Genomic DNA, 23,606 nt, shown 5'->3' with positions numbered 1-23,606 from the left:
AATATAAACCAAAGATACTGAATAGATTCACATGGAGTGTCACCAGTGCCCTGAAAGGACAGGGGGTTGAGATAGAGAAACAGGAAGGAATGCTTCTGGACAGTATGGTCAGGGATGATCTACCCGACGAGGGAACACTCAAGCTGATTTGCAGAAGCAAAATGGGCTTTTTGGGGCTGTGTAGTTAAACTTTTAAGGGCTACCGGAAACATCTGAACAGAATTCACATAAAGTCCTGTGCTCAGTGCCTGGTTCATAGCAAATGCCAGCTGCTATGATGATGATGCAAATGATTTTCTGCTCAGCCAGATCTTCTTCCCCTAAGGTCCATTTCTGACTGTTAGTTGCTCAGTTGTGTCCAACTCTTTATGACCCCATGGCCTGTAGGCTGCCAGGCTCATCTGTCCATGGAATTCTCCAGGCCAATATACTGGAGTGGGTAGCCATTCCCTTCTCCAGGGGATCTTCCTGACCCAGGGATCAAATCCAGGTCTCCTGCACTGCAGGCAGATTCTTTACTATCTGAGCCACTGACTAAACTACTGCATTAAACCTTCCTTAGTGAATCCAGCCCCCACACTCTTTTACTCACCAAATGTTTACGGGACCTCTACTGTCTGTCAGGCACCATCCTCAGCTCTCGGGGATACACTGGTAAAGTCCACTCGGCCTTCGAAGAACATATGTTAGAGCAGTAAACTAAATTTCTCAGTTTTCTTTTCCAGACTCAATAGGATTGCACACTCTTGGAGGGCACTGGACTTATCCTTTTTTTAATCCCTCCCCCCAGTTCCTGACATAAGCTAAGTGTTTTGTAAAGTGCTAGACTCAGTGACCTTTTAGCTGGTCCAATGTGCATCACCCTCTCAGTAGCCAAGGACTCTGAGACCTGTCAGTGCTATTAGGAGAAAGAAGAGAATAAGTGTGAAGTCTGACACATTAAGGGCCTGAAAACTATCTTTATGCCTGAAAAAAGGCCAACATCTCTACGACTACAGACTGATGAAAAGTTTGAAGTATGGTACCAAAACTCAGATCCTGCTGGCCTGGCCTTTAAACAAGTGATTGTTGTAAATGTGTTGATTTTGTTACTGTTGTTAACCAACTTAAAAAAAAATTTTTTTTTTCTTAAGAGAATATGTTCATCAATCCTGGAGAAGTTTCTGGATTCCTAATATGAACTAAAACCCTCCCTCCACTTTGCCCAGTATTACCCCACCAACCCACCACATGTATGTGTATCTACATCTATGTAGAATGTAACGTATTTACACACTATGTAGAGTCTATAATTTTATTCCAAATCTCCTATTTCCTCCAAGTGAGTGCTCTCCAGCATAAAAAACACCTATTATGCCAATAACTTATTGAGTTACAGTTCATTTAGTATGGGTTTGTTGTTACTATTGTTGAACACTAAGTCTTGTCTGACTCTTTGCCATCCCACAGACTGCAGCACACCAGGCTCCTCTGTCCTTCACTGTCTTCCACAGTTTGCTCAAATTCATGTCCATTGAGTTGGTAATGCTATCTAACCATCCTATCCTCTATCACCCCCTTCTCCTCCTGCCTTCAATCTTTCCCAGCATCAGGGCTCTTCACATCAGGTAGCCAAAGTATTGGAGCTTCAGCCTCAGCAACAGTTCTTCAGATGAATATTCAGGGTTGATTTCCTTTAGGATTGCCTGGTTTGATCTTGTAGTCCAAGGAATTCTCAAGAGTCTTCTTCAGCACCACAATGCAAAAGCATCTCTTCTTCAATTATGAGTTTAATATTAAATAATAGTTTAATATTAAATAATGCCCCTTTGGGTATGAACTTCAGGTAAACCACATATAATTATTTAGTGTAAGCGTACTTCATGCAATATTTGGAATATGTGTATTAATCACGCTTAGTTGTGTCTGATTCTTTGTGACCCCATGGACTGTAGCCTGCCAGGCTCCTCTGTCCACGGAATTCTCCAGGCAAGAAAACTGGAATGGCTTGCCATTTCCTTCTCCAGGGGAATCTTCCTGACCCAGGGATCAAACCCCGGTCTCCCACATTCCAGGCAGATTCTTTATCATCTGAGCCACCAGGGAAGCCCATTTGGAACATAGTTATATTAAAAAAATTATCCGTTTTTGTATGATATTCTAATTTAACTTGGTGCCCTGTATTTTTATTCACCAAATCAGGCAATCCTACTTGTTATAGGTCTTTACCTATGCTGTTTCTCATAACCCCTTAAAAAATTTTGCAAAGTAAGAATGCTAATTTTACAAATAAGGTACCTGATATTCAGAGAGAGACAGTAATATTAACACCCTCAAGATTATACTGGCATGTGGTAGAATTAGGATGTGAAGCTAAGTGTGTTCAAACATGAAGGCCCTGTTTTCATACTTCTCAAGAAAACCAGTAATTGTCACAACCGTTTTGTCCAGAGCTGAATAAAACTCGAGTTTTATAATGTGAGATTAAGGGACATGCTTTTGCAGTTCCCCAAACACAGCTCTTCACTGTGCTGAGACTTGGCACCACCTGCCCCTTCTCACCATGGGAGTGCTACACAGCCTCATGGCTCAGCTCAGAGGTTACCTCCCTGAGGAAGCTTCTTTGAGCATCAGAGCTGATCATTCTATGTATCTTCTTGGCACTTGTACAGTACATTGCAATGATCTTCTTAAGGGTCGGTCTCCCTCAGAAGGCCATGAGTTTCCTGAGGTGGGCACCATGTCATTTTTCCAGTGCCCAGCATGGAAATAGAGCTTCCGTAAATGCCCAAAGGCTGAAGCCCAAATCCTGGGCACCCAATTTATATAAATTCTGCCTAAAACACATATGAGATTACTGACTTGGTAGACAATGGATCTCCTGGTTGTTTTTGAAAAATGACATCAGAAAATGGAGATTAGAAACTTACTTAAATGAATAATGTGAATCTTTATAGAGGTACATTTATTCACTCCATAAGCTGTAAATGATTCTATTTGAATTGTTATAGTCCAACAGCTAAATATATGTTCATAATACAGTCTACTAAATTTCTACATTTTAAAGATCTTATGAAATATATTGATAGTGATTAGACATGTCCATAAACCATTTTTCAAGACTTTAATATCTTAGTTTTCTAAGGGTATTTTTTTCAACAACAAAAATAAATATAGCATTAGTGTAATAATAACAATAAAAGAAACTAACCTATCTGCTGCTGCTGCTACTAAGTCGCTTCAGTCGTGTCCGACTCTGTGCGACCCCACAGAGGGCAGCCCACCAGGCTCCTCTGTCCCTGGGATTCTCCAGGCAAGAATACTGGAGTGGGTTGCCATTTCCTTCTCCAACCTATCTAGATATAGACAAGAAAACTGTATCTGTTACTTTACTATTTAACTTGAGAAGAACCTTATCAATTACACTTTTTTTTAATGATCCTATTTTGCTGTCACCTTTGACATAGTTTTAAGCTGTTTTGTTGCACAATTATCTTGAATGGAACATCTAAGAATGAATCAGCTTTAGTTAACATTCATAAATATCTGAAAAAGCAGGAGGGAGGAGTAAAGCAAAGATTAGTCTCATTTCCGAGCTTGACAAGGTTCAAATTAGTCATTTAAAGAAGCCAGTTTTGTGTGAAAAATGAAGTCATTTTACGTGCTAAAGATACATGTGCTTGGCATATAAGGATGTTATTTCTGAATATATTCCCTTGAATATATTCCAGATCCTTTTAAAAAGGTCTTTTAAAAATGAATTATAATTGTGGTGAATATGGGGTTTCTTGATGTCATTTCTCCTTTGTGGACAGACTCAGTGATTTCTAAAGGCTCGCAATTACATTACTAAAAAGAAATACAGTACTCTTGTCCCTTGGCTGACCTGCTCGTCATCTCAAACTGAAACACATATTTAGTGCCAACAAAGTGCTACTTCACTGAGAACAGAAATACATCCATTCCCTCTGGTTTTGAGTTGGCCTAATACGTTCAGGTTCTGTAGCTCTTTTTCTGAAATATTCCAGACAAGAATAATGATGGGTTGATGCCCTTTCCAAAATGATATGTAAACACTATAAAAGGCATCTATTTATACTAGTCAATAAGTGTCTTAGGAATGATAGACAATCTCAAATTTAGATAATTTCTGTTAAGACAAATAATGACTAGACCCAAATGGCAACTCTTTGACAGAAGCCCATTCGGGAAAACCTTGAATTTATTCTTTTATGCTGAGGAAGTGCAACCTAGGGTGTGACTTCATGTACTGGACACAGCTTTATGTCACAAGGAATTCTGTCTAATGGTGGAATCCCAAACATCAACCATGCAGTCTAAGCAGCTCTTGGGAGCCGAAGCGAACTCCTACTAGGTCGACGGAGGTAAGCACACTGCTGGCTCTTCCTCTGTACACGTGGGGGAAGGAGAGAGGTGCAGATAACAGGTAAGAAGACTAACTGCAGAGTCAGACTGCTGGAATTTGTCTCCCAGACCTACGGCTTCCTGACCTTGGACAAGTTTGCTCTGAGCCTCGTTTCTTTCAACTATAAAAGAGAAAATGATAACAGTTATCTACCTCATAGATTACTGTGAGGATCAGTGAGACAGGTGGATGATTCAGCTCAAGGCCCAGCAATCTAAGCACATAATCTGTTCGTGCTTTCCTGCCTGTCAGAATGATGGAAATCAGTGGAACAGTCCACTGGCACGCAGGTAGACAACGTTTCAGCTTCTGACCACAACTTCCTCTGGATTGATTTCCATGAAAAATGTAAATCATATTTGAAAGGAGCGGAGATTACAAAGAGGAAGAGATGGCAGGGACTCAGGATTTTAAATGCCTCCATTCTTCCTGTTCTTTCCCCTTGGCCTCCTTTCCACCTTAGTTTCTTGAAGGAAACAAAAACGGATGCACAAAAAACAGGTCAGGAAAATACATGTTAAAAGACTTTGGCCTAAATCCCTATGCAGAGGAGAGTAATCTGAGCTGGCCTTTGGGGAACATCTGTTTCACGTGGCTAGAGGCAGGCCTAGGGCCTAAAAGCAAAGGAGCTCCTTGCAATCGTTTCCTCCCTAAGCCCATATGCAGGATTCTCTGGATGTGACTACTCTAACAGCATGGAAAGGTGGATGTGGGAAGAACAAGCAAGTCAGCAGAGAAGCAACACATTCAAGAGACCATGCATCCCTCACCTGGTGCTCACCTGGTCCAGGCTTTCTCAGCAGGTGAGTGTGAGCCCAAGGATTCCTGGCCCTAGATAAATACTCAATGAAGAGAGAGAAAAAGTCAGAAGACAATGTTATTCGCTCAGTCATGTCTGACTCTTTGTGATCCTATGGACTACAGCCCGCCAGGCTCCTCTATCTTTGGGATTTCCAAGAATACTGGAGCGGGTTGCCATTTCCTTCTCCAGGGAATCTTCCAGACGGAGGGATTGAACCTGGGTCTCCTGCATTGCAGGCGGATTCCTTACTATCTGAGCCACCAGAGAAGCCTCAGAAGACAGAGTCAAGCGCAATCAGCACACCTGGCTCAGAACTTTACCTTGTTCTATTCTCTTCATTTGTTCAGCTCCTATGATGTGCTGGGCACTTATTCCAGATGCTGAAACCCATGCATCCCAGTTTAGAAGTCAAGGATAACCAAAAAGAGCATTCAAGCCCTAGACCCTGTGCACCTCAAACTTGCCCTTTTCCTCAGAACTTAACTCCTTCCCTTCCTGTTAATGATTTTACCCTCTGCCTTGCAGCTTCCTGAGGACAGGGTGTGAAAGAGGGAAAGAGAGGGACCAGAAGACAGGTTTAAGGTTCCAGAGCTGGCAAATAACAGAGGATATCAAGAGAGGAGATATGTTTTTGATTGCTTTTCCTAGTTTCACTTTTATCAGCATCAAGGTCAAAAGCAGTGGTCCTGCTGATCCCAGTGGGTTCTGTTCTCCCAAAGCCTCTTTAGATTTTAACTCAAGACTCAAAGCCTTAGGCCTTCCGTCTCAGTTCCAAGTTATTACAAACCTCACATTTCTGTCACTGGACTGTCCTTTGGCCCCAAATAGAAAATTAAGTTTTGATCTTGATTGGGCTTGCACCAGACAGATGAGATTCAGGTAGATAGTCTGTACCTGTTTGCTTTAGGAAATGATTTGCCTGCTTGACATCCCAAGCAGGGAGATTTTCGTACAAGAGTAGCTGAGAGCAATAATAATCCACTCAAGTGTCATGAGCTGAGGTGAGGCCAGGTTCTAGAATCAACAAAAAGATGCTCCCCAGACACTTCCTTTCCAGACCAGTCCCAGTCATCGGCTATACTAATGTTGGCCCCCAAATGGAGCTGCAGAATCCATGGAAAGCTCAGGACAGACTCCACTAAATCATCATAGAGCCTGGTTTTTTTTTTTTTTTTTTTTTTTTGAGCTGCTCCTTAAGATTCCTATTCATTTATCCCCATGATCTACAAAAAATAAACTGACTTCTATTAACAAGCTTATATTTTAACTTGGGGAAACTGAAATTCAACTAACCAGGACACTTAGTATTTGAAAACAAAGAACAGAATTCAAAGAAGGTAAAAATCCTCCAGACTTCATGATATGTTTTCTTGTTTGTTCTATCACGAACATACTCTCTCTGGAATGCTCTTCATTTCCCAGGTGAGAATAAAAACGTGTAATGTGAAGAAGCTAAGTGACCCTCTTCAAGTCACATAGCTTGTCAGTTGCAGAGGTCACACTAGACCGCAGGACTGGACTTCTGTCTAGGGATTTTGTTTTGTTCTCAAACACATGAAAACCTTCCTATTGTACATAGACTAAAAATGTTCTAAATGAGATGGGAAATTAATTACTTACTGGTTAAAACAAAGGATTTCAAAAGATGGAAAAAACAAACTGGTACAGCCATTTCTAGAAGACATGGTCTAAGAGGAAGCAGTAGGCTGTAGCAGCTCAGGGAACAGGGGACAGTGGATTCAGGAATCAGGAGGACAATGCCTATGCCTACGAATGGCTTGATGATATACGAGATCCCCAACTATCTTTATGAGACATGGATTTGGCTGGGTATCTAGACTACGGCAACTGCAAAACCACTAAACAGATGTAAGGATAGAAACATTGAATAAAGGAAAAAAAAGGAAAAGAAGAAAAAGACATAAATAAACACAACCTCTATGCTAAACAAGAGTGCCAAAGACATTTCAAATGAAAACAAATCTAATTTAGAAAAGAAAAACGGAGGCGGTCCTAAGATGGCAGAGGACTAGGATGGGGAGACCACTTTCTCCTGGACAAATTCATCAAAAGAACATTTAAACACGGAGTAAATTCCACAAAACAACTTCTGAATGCCGGCAGAGGACATCAGGCATCCAGAAAAGCAGCCCATCATCTTCGAAAGGAGGTAGGAAAAAATATAAAAGACAAAAAAAGAGACAGAAGAGGTTGGGATGGAGCTCCATCCTGGGAAGAGATCCTTAAAAAGAGAGAAGTTTCCAAACACCAGGAAACACTCTCACTGCCGAGTCTGTGGCGAGCCTTGGAAGCACAGAGGGCAACATAACAGGGAGGAAAAACAAATAAATAATTATAACCGACAGATTACAAGCCCAACAGTAACTCCCCCAGCGGAGAAGCAGCACAGATGCCTGCACCCGCCACTAGCAAGTGGGGGCTGGGCAGGGAGGCTCCAGCTGCACTGCTTAGAGTAAGAATCTGGCCTGAATGCCCTGAGGGCAATCTGAATGAACTAACTTGGGCTAGCAAACCAGACTGTGGGATAGCTACCACGCAAAAAGCCCTAAGACACAGCCAGGCCCGTGCACAGAACAAAGGACTGAACAGAGCTAGCCGGCTGCAGACCATCCCCCTCTAGTGACAGGCAGCCAGAGCCGGAAGGGGGCAATCGCAGCCCCAGAGAAGCATTATCTACCAAACTGCAAGCAGGCTTCTTTGCTAAGACTTCTTGGGGTTCTGGACAGTCAACATCCGCCTGAGAAGGCGTGCTGGTTGTACACCCAAAAAACCAAACGGCAGGGACAGGGGAGGCGATAAGTCGCAGCGACCACGCTTGCCAAACACCTTACCACCTGAGCTGTTCGGACCTGGGAAGGGCACAAAATGCAGGCCCAACCGAGTCTGCGCCTCTGAGGCCTACCCGAGTGCCTGAACCTGAGTGGCTTAGACCTGGGAAGTGCATGCACCCAGGGCCGGCCTCAAACGGTTCCCAGTGGAGCAACCTAGAGCCTGAGCAGTGTGGGGAGGGAGGGTACATGCGCCGTGAGTGGGGCAGGCCCGGTGTGGCTGAGGCACTGCGAGAACACACCAGTGTTATTTGTTTGCAGCATCCCTCCCTCCCCAAAGCATGACTGAACAAGTGAGCCTAAAAAAGTGTCCACCACCGCCCCCTTTGTATCAGGGTGGAAATCAGACACTGAAGAGACCAGCAAACAGAAGAAGCTAAAACAGAGGGAACCGCCTTGGAAGTGACAGGTGCAACAGATTAAAACCCTGTCGTTAGTACCGACTACATAGGAAGAGGCCTATAGATCTTGAGAAATAAAAGCAGGATCAAGGAACTATCTGAAAATGAACTGACCCCACAATACCTACAACACCAGAGAAAGTCCTAGATATATTTTTACTATTTTTACGATCATTCTTTTTTTTTCAATTTTTAAAAAAATTTTCTAATTTGTAAGTCCTCTATTACTCCTTTAATTTTCACTTTTATAACCTACTATTACTTTGCAAAAAAAAAAAGACCCTATTTTTTAAAAGCAAACTTCATATATATATATATTTATAATTTTTGTGACTTTTTTTTCTCTTTTTTTTTCTTCTTTTCTTTAATATTGCATTTTTGAAATTCCAAACTCTACTCTAGATTTTTAATCTTTGCTTTTTGGTATATGTTATCAATTTTGTACCTTTAAGAACCCAATCTTCAGTACCCATTTTTACTTGGGAGCAAGATTACTGGCTTGACTGCTCTCTCCCCCTTTGGACTCTCCTTTTTCTCCACCAGGTCGCCTGTGTCTCCTCCCTACCCCCTCTCTTCTCTACCCAACTCTGAATTTCCGTGTGTTCCAGACGGTGGAGAACACTTAGGGAACTGATTACTGGCTGGATCTGTCTCTCTCCTTTTCATTCCCCACTTTTATCCTCCTGGCCACCTCTGTCTCCTTCTTCCCGCTTCTCTTCTCTGTATAACTCTGTTAACATCTCTGAGCAGTCCAGTTGTGGACTGCACATAAGGAAGTGATTACTGGCTAGCTTGCTCTCTCCTCTATTGATTCCACCTCATTCCTTCGGATCACCTCTAACTCCCTCCTCCCTCTTCTCTTCTCCATGTAACTCTGTGAACTTATCTGAACGTGAACGTGAACGTGAAGTCGCTCAGTCGTGTCCGACTCTTTGCAATCCCGTGGACTGTAGCCCACCAGGCTCCTGCGTCCATGGGATTCTCCAGGCAAGAGTACTGGAGTGGGTGTCCCTCAATGTGGAGAAACTTTTCATCTTTAACCTAAATGTTTTATCAATGGTGCTGTATAGAAGGAGAATTCTTGAGACTACTGTAAAAATAAGACTGAAAACCAGAAGCAGGAGGCTCAAGTCCAAACCCTGAGAACACCAGAGAACTCCTGACTCAAGGGAACATTAATTGACAAGAGCTCATCAAACGACTCCATACCTACACTGAAACCAAGCACCACCCAAGGGCCAACAAATTCCAGAGCAAGACATACCACGCAAATTCTCCAGCAACACAGGAACACAGCCCTGAGCTCCAATATACAGGCTGCCCAAAGTTACTCCAAAACCATTGACATCTCATAACTCATTACTGGACATTTCATTGCACTCCAGAGAGAAGAAATCCAGCTCCACCCACCAGAACACCGACACAAGCTTCCCTAACCAAGAAACCTTGACAAGCCACCTGTACAACCCCACCCACAGCAAGGAAACTCCACAATAAAGAGAACTCCACAAACTGCCAGAATACAGAAAGGACACCCCAAACTCAGCAATATAAACGTGATGAAGAGACATAGGAATGCCCAGCAGGTAAAGGAACAAGAGAAATGCCCACCAAACCAAACAAAAGAGGAAGAGATAGGGAATCTACCTGATAAAGAATTCTGAATAATTACAGTGAAAATGATCCAAAATCTTGAAATCAAAATGGAATCACAGATAAATAGCCTAGAGACAAGGATTGAGAAGATGCAAGAAAGGTTTAACAAGGACCTAGAAGAAATAAAAAAGACTCAATATATAATGAATAATGCAATAAATGAGATCAAAAACACTCTGGAGGCAACAAATAGTAGAATAACAGAGGCAGAAGATAGGATTAGTGAATTAGAAGATAGAATGGCAGAAATAAATGAATTAGAGAGGAAAAAAGAAAAACGAATTAAAAGAAATGAGGACAATCTCAGACCTCCAGGACAGTGCTAAACGCCCCAACATTCGAATCATAGGAGTCCCAGAAGAAGAAGCCAAAAAGAAAGACCATGAGAAAATACTTGAGGAGATAATAGTTGAAAACTTCCCTAAAATGGGGAAGGAAGTAATCACCCAAGTCCAAGGAACCCAGAGAGTCCCAAACAGGATAAACCCAAGATGAAACACCCCAAGACACATGTTAATCAAATTAACAAAGATAAACACAAAGAACAAATGTTAAAAGCAGCAAGGGAAAAACAACAAATAACACACAAGGGGATCTCCATAAGGATAACAGCTGATCTTTCAATAGAAACTCTTCAGGCCAGGAGGGATGGCAAGACATATGTAAAGTGATGAAAGAAAATAACCTACAGCTCAGATTACTATACCCAGCAAGGATCTCATTCAAATATGAAGGAGAAATCAAAAGCTTTACAGACAAACAAAAGCTGACAGAATTCAGCACCACCAAACCAGCTCTCCAACAAATGCTAAAGGATATTCTCTAGACAGAAAAGACAAAAAGGGTGTATAAACTCGAACCCAAAACAATAATGTAAATGGCAATGGGGTCATACTTATCAATAATTACCTTAAACGTAAATGGGTTGAATGCCCCAACCAAAAGACAAAGACTGACTGAATGGATACAAAAACAAGACCCCTATATATGTTGTCTACAAGAGACCCACCTCAAAACAGGGGACACATACAGACTGAAAGTGAAGGGCTGGAAAAAGATATTCCATGCAAATAGAGACCAAAAGAAAGCAGGAGTAGCAATACTCATATCAGATAAAATAGACTTTAAAACAAAGGCTGTGAAAAGAGACAAAGAAGGACACTACATAATGATCAAAGGATCAACCCAAGAAGAAGATATAACAATTATAAATATATATGCACCCAACATAGGAGCACCACAATACGTAAGACAAATGCTAACAAGTATGAAAGGGGAAATTAACAATAACACAGTAACAGTGGGAGACTTTAATACCCCACTCACACCTATGGACAGATCAACTAAACAGAAAATTAACAAGGAAACACAAGCTTTAAACGACACAATACACCAGGTAGACCTAATTGATATCTATAGGACAGTTCATCCCCAAACAACGAATTTCACCTTTTTCTCAAGTGCTCACGGAGCCTTCTCCAGGATAGATCACATCTTGGGCCATAAATCTAGCCTCGGTAAATTCAAAAAAATAAATAAATAAATCATTCCAAGCACCTTTTCTGACCACAGTGCAGTAAGACTAGATCTCAGTTGCAGGAGAAAAACTATTAAAAGTTGCAACATATGGAGGCTGAACAACACGCTGCTGAATATCCAACAAATCACAGAAGAAATCAAAAAAGAAATCAAAATATGCATAGAAACGAATGAAGATGGAAACACAACAACCCAAAACCTGTGGGACACTGTAAAAGCAGTGCTAAGGGAAAGTTCATAGCAATACAGGCATACCTCAAGAAACAAGAAAAAGGCAAATAACCTAACTCTACACCTAAAGCAACTAGAAAAGGAAGAAATGAAGAACCCCAGGGTTAGTAGAGGGAAAGAAATCTTAAAAATTAGGGCAGAAATAAATGCAAAAGAAACAAAAGAGACCATAGCAAAAATCAACAAAGCCAAAAGCTGGTTCTTTGAAAGGATAAATAAAATTGACAAACCATTAGTCAGACTCATCAAGAAGCAAAGAGAGAAAAATCAAACCAATACAATGAGAAATGAAAATGGAGAGATCACAACAGATAACACAGAAATACTAAGGATCATAAGAGACTACTATCAGCAATTATATGCCAATAAAATGGACAACATAGAAGAAATGGACAAATTCTTAGAGAAGTACAACTTTCCAAAACTGAACCAGGAAGAAATAGAAAATCTTAACAGACCTATCACAAAGCATGGAAATTGAAACTGTAATCAGAAATCTTCCAGCAAACAAAAGCCCAGGTCCAGATGTCTTCACAGCTGAATTCTATCACAAATTTAGAGAAGAGCTAACACCTATCCTACTCAAACTCTTCCAGAAAATTGCAGAGGAAGGTAAACTTCCAAACTCATTCTATGAGGCCACCATCACCCTAATACCAAAACCTGACAAAGATGCCACACAAAAAAAAAACTACAGGCCAATATCACTGATGAACATAGATGCAAAAATCCTTAACAAAATTCTAGCAATCAGAATCCAACAACACATTAAAAAGATCATACACCATGACCAAGTGGGCTTTATCCCAGGGATGCAAGGATTCTTCAATATCTGCAAATCAATCAATGTAATTCACCACAGTAACAAATTGAAAAATAAAAGCCATATGATTATCTCAATAGATGCAGAGAAAGCCTTTGACAAAATTCAACATCCATTTATGATAAAAACTCTCCAGAAGGCAGGAATAGAAGGAACATACCTCAACATAATAAAAGCTACATATGACAAACCCACAGCAAACATTATCCTCAATGGTGAAAAATTGAAAGCATTTTCCCTAAAGTCAGGAACAAGACAAGGGTGCCCACTTTCACCGCTACTATTCAACATAGTTTTGGAAGTTTTGGCCACAGCAATCAGAGCAGAAAAAGAAATAAAAGGAATCCAAATTGGAAAAGAAGAAGTAAAACTCTCACTCTTTGCAGATGACATGATCCTCTACATAGAAAACCCCAAAGACTCCACCAGAAAATTACTAGAGCTAATCAATGAATATAGTAAAGTTGCAGGATATAAAATCAACACACAGAAAATCCTTGCATTCCTATACACTAATAATGAGAAAATAGAAATTAAGGAAAGAATTCCATTCACCATTGCAACAAAAAGAATAAAATACTTAGGAATATATCTACCTAAAGAAACTAAAGACCTATATATAGAAAACTATAAAACACAGGTGAAAGAAATCAAAGAGGACACTAATAGATGGAGAAATATACCATGTTCATGGATCGGAAGAATCAATAGTGAAAATGAGTATACTAACCAGAGCAATTTAGATTCAATGCAATCCCTATCAAGCTACCAACAGTATTTTTCACAGAGCTAGAACAAATAATTTCACAATTTGTATGGAAATACAAAAAACCTTGAACAGCCATAGCAATCTTGAGAAAGAAGAATGGAACTGGAGGAATCAACCTGCCTGACTTCAGGCTCTACTACAAAGCCACAGTCATCAAGACAGTATGGTACTGGCACAAAGACAGAAATATAGATCAGTGGAACAAAATAGAAAGCCCAGAGATAAATCCACGCACCTATGGACACCTTATCTTTGACAAAGGAGACAAGAATATACAATGGGATTAAAGACAATCTCTTTAACAAGTGGTGCTGGGAAAACTGGTCAACCACCTGTAAAAGAATGAAACTAGATCACTTTCTAACACCGCACACAAAAATAAACTCAAAATGGATTAAAGATCTAAACGTAAGACCAGAAACTATAAAACTCCTAGGGGAGAACATAGGCAAAACACTCTCCGACAGGATCCTCTATGACCCGCCTCCCAGAATACTGGAAATAAAAGCAAAAATGAACAAATGGGACCTAATTAAACTTAAAAGCTTCTGCACAACAAAGGAAACTATAAGCAAGGTGAAAAGACAGCCTTCAGAATAGGAGAAAATAATAGCAAATGAAGCAACTGACAAACAACTAATCTCAAAAATATACAAGCAACTCCTGCAGCTCAATTCCAGAAAATAAATGACCCAATCAAGAAATGGGCCAAAGAACTAAATAGACATTTCTCCAAAGAAGACATACAGATGGCTAACAAACACATGAAAAGATAACATCACTCATTATCAGAGAAATGCAAATCAAAACCACAAAGAGGTACCATTTCACACCAGTCAGAATGGCTGCGATCCAAAAGTCTACAAGCAATAAATGCTGGAGAGGGTGTGGAGAAAAGGGAACCCTCTTACACTGTTGGTGGGAATACAAACTACTACAGCCACTATGGAGAACAGTGTGGAGATTCCTTAAAAAACTGGAAATAGAACTGCCTTATGACCCAGCAATCCCACTGCTGGGCATACACACCAAGGAAACCAGAATTGAAAGAGACACATGTACCCCAATGTTCATCACAGCACTGTTTATAATAGCCAGGACATGGAAGCAACCTAGATGTCCATCAGCAGATGAATGGATAAGAAAGCCATGGTACATATACACAATGGAGCATTATTCAGCCAATAAGAATACATTTGAATCAGTTCTAATGAGGTGGATGAAACTGGAGCCTATTATACAGAGTGAAGTAAGTCAGAAAGAAAAACACCAATACAGTATACTAACGCATATATATGGAATTTAGAAAGACGGTAATGATAACCCTGTATGCGAGACAGCAAAAGAGACACAGATGTATAGAACAGTCTTTTGGACTCTGTGGGAGAGGGAGAGGGTGGGATGATTTGGGAGAATGGCATTGAAACATGTATAATATCATATAAGTAACGAATCGCCAGTCCAGGTTCAATGCATGATACTGGATGCTTGGTGCTGGTGCACTGAGAAAACCCAGAGGGATGGTACAGGGAGGGAGGAGGGAGGGGGTTCAGGATGGGGAACACGTGTATACCTGTGGCAGATTCATGTTGATGTATGGCAAAACCAATACAATACTGTAAAGTAATTAACCTCCAGTTAAAATAAATAAATTTATATTTAACTTAAAAAAAGAAAAATGAACAATAAAATCCACAACAAGAACATGAATTCATCCTGGATAAAATTTAAAATAATTTTAAGTTACAGGATGACAAAAACTTTAAAATAGATATTTAGAATGCCCAAAGAGACAAACTGAAGGTTAACTTTCATTTTAAAATATAAAACAAAAAGAAATAAAACAGGTGAATATGAAAAATAACCACTTAGAAGTACTGGAAATTATTTAAGTAGTCTTGCAGTTTTTAAAAAGTAGCAATCAAATTAAAAAACAAAACAAAAAGACCTCACCATATTGGATAAACTCTAGGCTAGACAACACTAGTATGAAAATTAGAAAGCAGCATCGAGAGGCAAAGGGTTGAAAAATATATTAAAAGGCTGTGAAGAGACCTGGAGCATCAATTTACAGGTGAATAGATTGAAAGGATCCAACATACATCTAACAGGAGTTTCAGAAGAGGAACTCATTATTTCTTTTAACTCTTCCATAAATGCCCAGGAAGGGAGGAATAGCATCTCTCCCTCATTTGGCCAAGCCAGGTATATACTACCTGCACATATCCATTCAATCAAGTTGGCTAGGTGCTGTCAGTTTTTACCCACCCCAAATGCATGCAAATATTGCCAGAGGGCAGGATGCAGTGTAACCCAGGCCATTGGGGACATTTCTGATCCATTTAATACCACCTCCTCAAGCATCCTAAAAATGCAATACTAAAGCTGGAAATTTTTCCTTTCAATTTGGTTTTAAACCTGATGGCTAATGCTACTAATTCAGCAGAGGAATATTCCCGCTTAGTTGTTTTCAGCTCTTAAGGATCTCACCTCAATTATTTCCGATTCCTAGTGGCCTATGTTTTAGTTATGTCCTAAAACACAGGCCATTTAGTTATGACCCCACCTCTGGAGTCTCAATTCTCCTGCAAAATAATAGTCCTCATCTTTGAATGGGGCAGCCTATGGCTCTGCACTTTAACCATGTAAAAGGCAACCATTTCAATACGTTCTTCCCGTTGTTATTTTGATGTAGTGGCCCAGGTGGCAGAGCATGCTGTCCAGACATCCCTCCCTAAAGGCACTGCCTTTAGTCTTATCTAGTTTCCTGCTGAGCTGTAATTCCTTTTCTGTGCTAGTACTTAGAGCTCATAACAAAGCCATGTAACAACCAAGAGTTTGCTCATTTTTTCCCATTTTTGATTTCCCATTTCCGTTAATATATCTAGCTATTTGCCCTTTGGAGCCTTTTTCGCGTGTTCCTGTACTCACGCAATGCCTGGCGTTCCATAAACCTAGCCAGGTCACCCTCTGTGGAAGTAGCTCGCCAGCCTGGGATTTTCCCTGTGAACAATGGGCTTTCCCCTAGCATGGCCCCTTTACTCCTTCCTGCGTTGTTTCCAGTTTACTGCTTGGCTTGCCAATTATTGGAGGATGGAAGGAATGCAGTGTAAACAGAAGGCATCTTGAAAACAAAATGCCAGGCAGGCAGCTCTGTGTAATCAATGGGTCATTTTACTGTAGGGTAACTTACAGGGAGGGAAGGGATCAGGTGGATAATCCAGAAACGTTCACAGCTATACTCTACATCATTGGGAGACCACTGGGATAATTGTATAGTTAACCTAGGATATGAGGTAGGTACCTGGAAACAGGACAAGCGTTCCTAACTAAGATTCATGAATGGGTAACTAGTCTCCTGGGCACCAGGAATTCATCAGCAAAGGTTTTCATCATTGTCTGGGGACTAACAGAGCATAGAGGCCACCTGGTCCTGATCATTATTAAACAATACCTATTAACTATTAGATACAAAGCCCTTGATGACAGAAAAGTGGTTCACTGTATAGTTCTGGGTAGGGTCAGTGGAGGGAGAAACTGTAAGGGCCCAAGATGGCATCAGTTACGCTAACAACCATACAGGGATTAAGTTTTATTTTCAGATCCTCAGATTGGGAAATATTTTCGGGCAATATTAATATGTAACATGATTCTACTGACATACAATTGGTCATGTGGTGTTTGCTGTAAAACACATTGTTACTGCAATGATGGTTATTACATGATGGAGTGGGGCAGAGACCACAGACACGGCATGACACATGTGCAACTTTCAGCAAAGCCTTGCCTTTTTCATCCCCTAGAATTCCCCATCACGGATATCAGCCAAAGCCTCTGCCAGCTGCCACTGCTCAACGTGTGCTCAATGGGCCTGGCTTTATGGACTCCAGGGATGGGTCAAGGGCATGAGGCTAAGGAACTGCTTTAAAGAAGTGGAAGGGAAAATAAGTACAGAATATAACTGTAGTTACCATTATCCTGTAATTCATACAATTTAGAATCTTCAGTAAGGTCTGAATGTGTTATACATGGAAATGCTACAAATGCAGTTCTAAGGGATGGATTGTAACACAGCTACTAACCTGCCCCACCCTCCTGATTAACTCAGAAAGCCTTGTATACCAGGTGCATGGTAGTGAGCTGAGCCTGGAGATATAAACTGATTTGTCCTGGAAACGGTCACATACAAAGCTCTGCTTAGACTTCTGTCTTCTTCCCATTTCCTGCTAAGCATACAACCTTTTTGACCTAAGCAATTATAGCTAATGGCTACAGAGAAGGACAGAGGGTGGCAGCATCTTCAAAAGCACTTTTTCCCCCAGTGGTGGGTAGTGTCGAGACTGAAGTGGTTTACAATCAGTTGCATTACTTAAAACAATCTGCATGCCAAAGTGCCCCAAACGAAAGAAGTCAAAATTCCACTGTTACCACTGATACAGCATTTGAATAGAGCATAGAGTGTAAAACAAAACAAAACAGCACTTTCATCCTCCATTTCAATTCCTTCATCTGCAAAACAGGCTTCATACTATGAACTTCATAGTCTATAATGAAGATTAAATGGAATAACAGGTAAAGTACTTCTATACAGTACTTGGCAGGTGTAGATATTTCCTGTACTCAAGAACAACTATTATTTCACACAAGTGATTTATATTTTAGATAACCCAGTTAACATCAAGTACATGGCTAAGTATTGAGAATTACAATGATTTTTCTCTTAAGACTAGCTTTACACATTCTGTTTGGGCAAATACAAACAAACGCATATACCTATATTGTACAACTGTGTTAGGCACTCAGTTGTGTCTGACACTTAGTGACCCCATGGGCTGTAGCCCACCAAGCTCCTCTGTCCATGGAATTCTCCAGACAAGAATACTGGAGTGGGTTGCCATTCCCTTCTCTATGGGATCTTCCCAACCCAGGGATTGAACCTGGGTCTCCCGCACTGCAAGCAGATTCTTAACCACCTGAGCCACCAGGGGAGCCTATCTGCAGTGGTCCTTTTTAAATACCCAGAGGAGCCATCCCACGTGGAAGGTCAGGAGGGGCGGCGGGAGGAGATGCCCCTTGTCCAAGCCAAGGAGCAGCGGCTGCATGGGCACAGGAGGGCCTAGAGGAGCCATCCCACGTGGACGGTCAGGAGGGGCGGCGGGAGGAGATGCCCCTCGTCCAAGGTAAGGAGCAGCAGCTGCACAGGCACAGGAGGGCCTAGAGGAGCCATCCCACATGGAAGGTCAGGAGGGGCGGCGGGAGGAGATGCCCCTCGTCCAAGGTAAGGAGCAGCGGCTGCACTTTGTTGGAGCAGCCGTGAAGAGATACCCCACGCCCAAGGTAAGAGAAACCCAAGTAAGATGGTCGGTGTTGCAAGAGGGCATCAGAGGGCAGACACACTGAAACCATACTCACAGAAAACTAGTCAATCTAATCACACTAGGACCACAGCTTTGTCTAACTCAATGAAACTAAGCCATGCCCGTGGGGCAACCCAAGACGGGCGGGTCATGGTGGAGAGGTCTGACAGAATGTGGTCCACTGCAGAAGGGAATGGCAAACCACTTCAGTATTCTTGCCTTGAGAACCCCATGAACAGTATGAAAAGGCAAAATGATAGGATACTGAAAGAGGAACTCCCCAGGTCATTAGGTGCCCAATATGCTACTGGAGATCAGTGGAGAAATAACTCCAGAAAGAATGAAGGGATGGACCCAAAGCAAAAAAAATATCCAGCTGTGGATGTGACTGGTGATAGAAGCAAGGTCCGATGATGTAAAGAGCAATATTGTATAGGAACCTGGAATGTCAGGTCCATGAATCAAGGCAAACTGGAAGTGGTCAAACAAGAGATGGCAAGAGTGAATATTGACATTCTAGGAGTCAGCAAACTAAAATGGACTGGAATGGGTGGATTTACTCAGATGACCATTATATCTACTACTGCGGGCAGGAATCTCTCAGAAGAAATGGAGTAGCTGTCACGGTCAACAAAAGAGTCCGAAATGCAGTTCTTGGATGCAATCTCAAAAACGACAGAATGATCTCTGTTTGTTTCCAAGGCAAACCATTCAATATCATAGTAATCCAAGTCTATGCCCCAACCAGTAACGCTGAAGAAGCTGAAAGTGATCGGTTCTATGAAGACCTACGATACCTTTTACACTAACACCCAAAAAAGATGTCCTTTTCATTATAGGGGACTGGAATGCAAAAGTAGGAAGTCAAGAAACACCTGGAGTAACAGGCAAATTTGGCCCTGGAATGCAGAATGAAGCAGGGCAAAGATTAATAGAGTTTTGCCAAGAAAATGCACTGGTCATAGCAAACACCCTCTTCCAACAACACAAGAGAAGACTCTACACATGGACATCACCAGATGATCAACACCGAAATCAGATTGATTATATTCTGTGCAGCCAAAGATGGAGAAGCTCTATACAGTCAACAAAAACAAGACCAGGAGCTGACTGTGGCTCAGATCATGAACTCCTTATTACCAAATTCAGACTTAAATTGAAGAAAGTAGGGAAAACCACTAGACCATTCAGGTATGACCTCAATCAAATCCCTTATGATTATACAGTGGAAGTGAGAAATAAATTTAAGGGCCTAGATCTGATCGATAGAGTGCCTGGTGAACTATGGACAGAGGTTTGTGCCACTGTACAGGAGACAGGGATCAAGACCATCCCCATGGAAAAGAAATGCAAAAAAGCAAAATGGCTGTCTGGGGAGGCCTTACAAATAGCTGTGAAAAGAAGAGAGGTGAAAAGCAAAGGAGAAAAGGAAAGATATAAACATCTGAATGCAGAGTTCCAAAGAACAGCAAGAAGAGATAAGAAAGCCTTCTTCAGTGATCAATGCAAAGAAATAGAGGAATGAACAGAATGGGAAAGACTAGAGATCTCTTCAAGAAAATAAGAGACACCAGGGGAACATATTGTGCAAAGATGGGCTCGATAAAGGACAGAAATGGTATGGACCTAACAGAAGCAGAAGATATTAAGAAGAGGTGGCAAGAATACACAGAAGAACTGTACAAAAAAGAGCTTCACGACCAAGATAATCACGATGGTGTGATCACTCATCTAGAGCCAGACATCTTGGAATGTGAAGTCAAGTGGCCTTAGAAAGCATCACTATGAACAAAGCTAGTGGAGGTGATGGCATTCCAGTGGAGCTATTTCAAATCCTGAAAGATAATGCTGTGAAAGTGCTGCACTCAATATGCCAGCAAATTTGGAAAACTCAGCAGTGGGCACAGGACTGGAAAAGGTCAGTTTTCATTCCAATCCCAAAGAAAGGCAATGCCAAAGAATGCTCAAACTACCATACAGTTGCACTCATCTCACATGCTAGTAAAGTAATGCTCAAAATTCTCCAAGCCAGGCTTCAGCAATATGTGAACCGTGAACTTTCTGATGCTCAAGCTGGTTTTAGAAAAGGCGGAGGAACCAGAGATCAAATTGCCAACATCCGCTGGATCATCAAAAAAGCAAGAGAGTTCCAGAAAAACATCTATTTCTGCTTTATTGACTATGCCAAAGCCTTTGACTGTGTGGATCACAATAAACTGTGGAAAATTCTGAAAGAGATGGGAATACCAGACCACTTGACCTGCCTCTTGAGAAATCTGTATGCAGGTCAGGAAGCAACAATTAGAACTGGACATGGAACAACAGACTGGTTTCAGATAGGAAAAGGAGTAAGTCAAGGCTGTATATTGTCACCCTGCTTATTTAACTTACATGCAGAGTACATCATGAGAAACACTGGACTGGAAGAAACACAAGCTGGAATCAAGATTGCCAGGAGAAATATCAATCACCTCAGATATGCAGATGACACCACCCTTATGGCAGAAAGTGAAGAGGAACTAAAAAGCCTCTTGATGAAAGTGAAAGTGGAGAGTGAAAAAGTTGGCTTAAAGCTCAACATTCAGCAAACGAAGACCATGGCATCCAGTCCCATCACTTCATGGGAAATAGATGGGGAAACAGTGGAAACAGTGTCAGACTATTTTTGGGGGCTCCAAAATCACTGCAGGTGGTGACCGCAGCCAGAAATTAAAAGACGCTTACTCCTCGGAAGAAAAGTTATGACCAACCTAGATAGCATATTCAAAAGCAGAGAGATTACTTTGTTGACTATGGTCCGTCTAGTCAAGGCTATGGTTTTTCCTGTGGTCATGTATAGATGTGAGAGTTGGACTGTGAAGAAGGCTGAGCACCGAAGAATTGATGCTTTTGAACTGTGGTGTTGGAGAAGACTCTTGAGAATCCCTTGGACTGCAAGGAGATCCAACCAGTCCATTTTAAAGGAGATCAACCCGGGGATTTCTTTGGAAGGAATGATGCTAAAGCTGAACCTCCAGTAGTTTGGCCACCTCATGGGAAGAGTTGGACTCATTGGAAAAGACTCTGATGCTGGGCGGGATTGGGGGCAGGAGCAGAAGGGGACGACAGAGGATGAGATGGCTGGATGGCATCAGTGACTCGATGGATGTGAGTCTGAGTGAACTCCGGGAGCTGGTGATGGACAGGGAGACCTAGCGTGCTGCGATTCATGGGGTCGCAAAGAGTCGGACATGACTGAGCGACTGAACTGAACTGAACCAAAGAGCTTTTAGACTTGTCTTTAAAAAAAAAAAAAGTCTTTTGAAGCTCATGCAGGCCCACTGGGTAGAGAACTGTCTTCTAGTCATAATTGTTTTTTTGTTTTTTTAAGAGTTAGGCTGATAGCAGCTAGACTTGAAAAGGAAGTTCTATTTAACTGCCTACCTCCAGCAGTGACTGAGGCAAAAACTAGTAACATGGTCTGAAAAAGTCCCATAATGCTCTACTCCATTTCCCTTCCTAGAAACACCTGAAGTATTGCAACCAGAGTCAATTGGATTTAGAATCCCAGCTACTTCTTATTTCCTATCTCCATCTGGGAGCTTCACGCATTGTTTTTCTCAGCAAGGAAAAGGCAGATCGTTTCTCATTTCTTCAGACTTCTGCCCAAGGATTTCAGTATTTCTCCTCAGACTCTTCTCAGTCATCTAGTACTGAAGTAGCAAACAAAGTTATGAAACGCAATTGTAACTTCCCACCATGGATAGAACTTAGGAGGCTACACAGCTCTACCTATAATAGTCAAATTAGGAAACCAGGCCCTCACCAAGTCTCCATGATGCAAAGAGTGACAGATAATTTCAAGGAGTAATGCTGCAAACAGAAGGAAAAAAAGCACTTTTTTTGTCTTCCAAAGACTAGTCTTAGCTTCTCAGGAAAGCAAGGAAAAGAAAAAAACTTGTAAGAAAAAGAAACTAAGGGCTGCTCAAACGAAGAGAAACTATAGCTAGAGCATGATTGATGTTCTTCCTATCTCCAATTAGGCATGTTTTATCAACAGAACGCTCTCATCTGTGTGTATCCAAAGATATGGTTCACAAGTACACATTTTTATAATTTACATCAAAGGTGTTTTTTTTTTTTCCAGGATAAGATTGTTCACTGAAAAAGTTTCTAAAAGCACCCAAATTATCAACGTTCAGAACCAAAATTGGTAGAATGAACTCTAATGAAAAACACAATCAATAAATCCCAACTTAATTCTCCATATTGTTTGTTGTTGTTTAGTTGCTAAGTCATGTTCGACTCTTTTGCAGCCCCATAGACCAGCCCGCCAGGCTCTTCTACTCATAGGATTTCCCAGGGAAGAACGCTAGAGTGGGTTGTCATTTCCTTCTCCAGGGGATCTTCCCGAACCAGAGACTGAACCCATGTCTCCTGCATTGGCAGGCAGATTCTTTACCACTGGGAACCCCAATTTTCACATTAGCTACTTCATAAATAATGTAAAATATGTTAGCAAAATGTTCTCATTATATACTAGGAGTCCTATTAAACTTTGAAGGCTATCATTCTCATGAATAATTATTTGTTCTGCCAGTGCAACAAACAGAAGTGTGAATATAAACTGTTTGGCTCTAAAGAATGGTTTAGCATCTGGGAACAGTACATGGATGATGTTAAATTGAGACCAGTTTTAGACATAATATATTTAAGAATCCTTCTATCTTAAAATGTATTACTCCAGTAATGATAAAATGAAGTTTGAAAGTTAAGTGCCTCCTAATCTGCCAGG

The 23,606-nt window shown here is 41.2% G+C and overlaps 1 protein-coding gene across 1 annotated transcript in view; it reads right to left on the bottom strand.

Moving 5' to 3' along the window:
- Window positions 1-5,174: 5,174 nt before the first annotated feature.
- MINPP1 (multiple inositol-polyphosphate phosphatase 1) overlaps window positions 5,175-23,606 on the bottom strand; it is a 54,055-nt gene continuing 35,623 nt past the window's right edge. The window contains exon 5 of the mRNA XM_052660985.1: window positions 5,175-5,247. Coding sequence (XP_052516945.1) covers window positions 5,202-5,247 — 46 coding nt within the window. The 3' untranslated portion in view covers window positions 5,175-5,201. The remainder of the gene's footprint in view (window positions 5,248-23,606) is intronic.

The sequence above is a fragment of the Budorcas taxicolor genome, chromosome 23, assembly GCF_023091745.1.
Source record: "Budorcas taxicolor isolate Tak-1 chromosome 23, Takin1.1, whole genome shotgun sequence".
NCBI classification, from domain to species: Eukaryota; Metazoa; Chordata; class Mammalia; order Artiodactyla; family Bovidae; genus Budorcas; species Budorcas taxicolor.
Note: the sequence above shows the minus strand (reverse complement) of the source record. Positions and strands in the feature narration are given on the sequence as shown.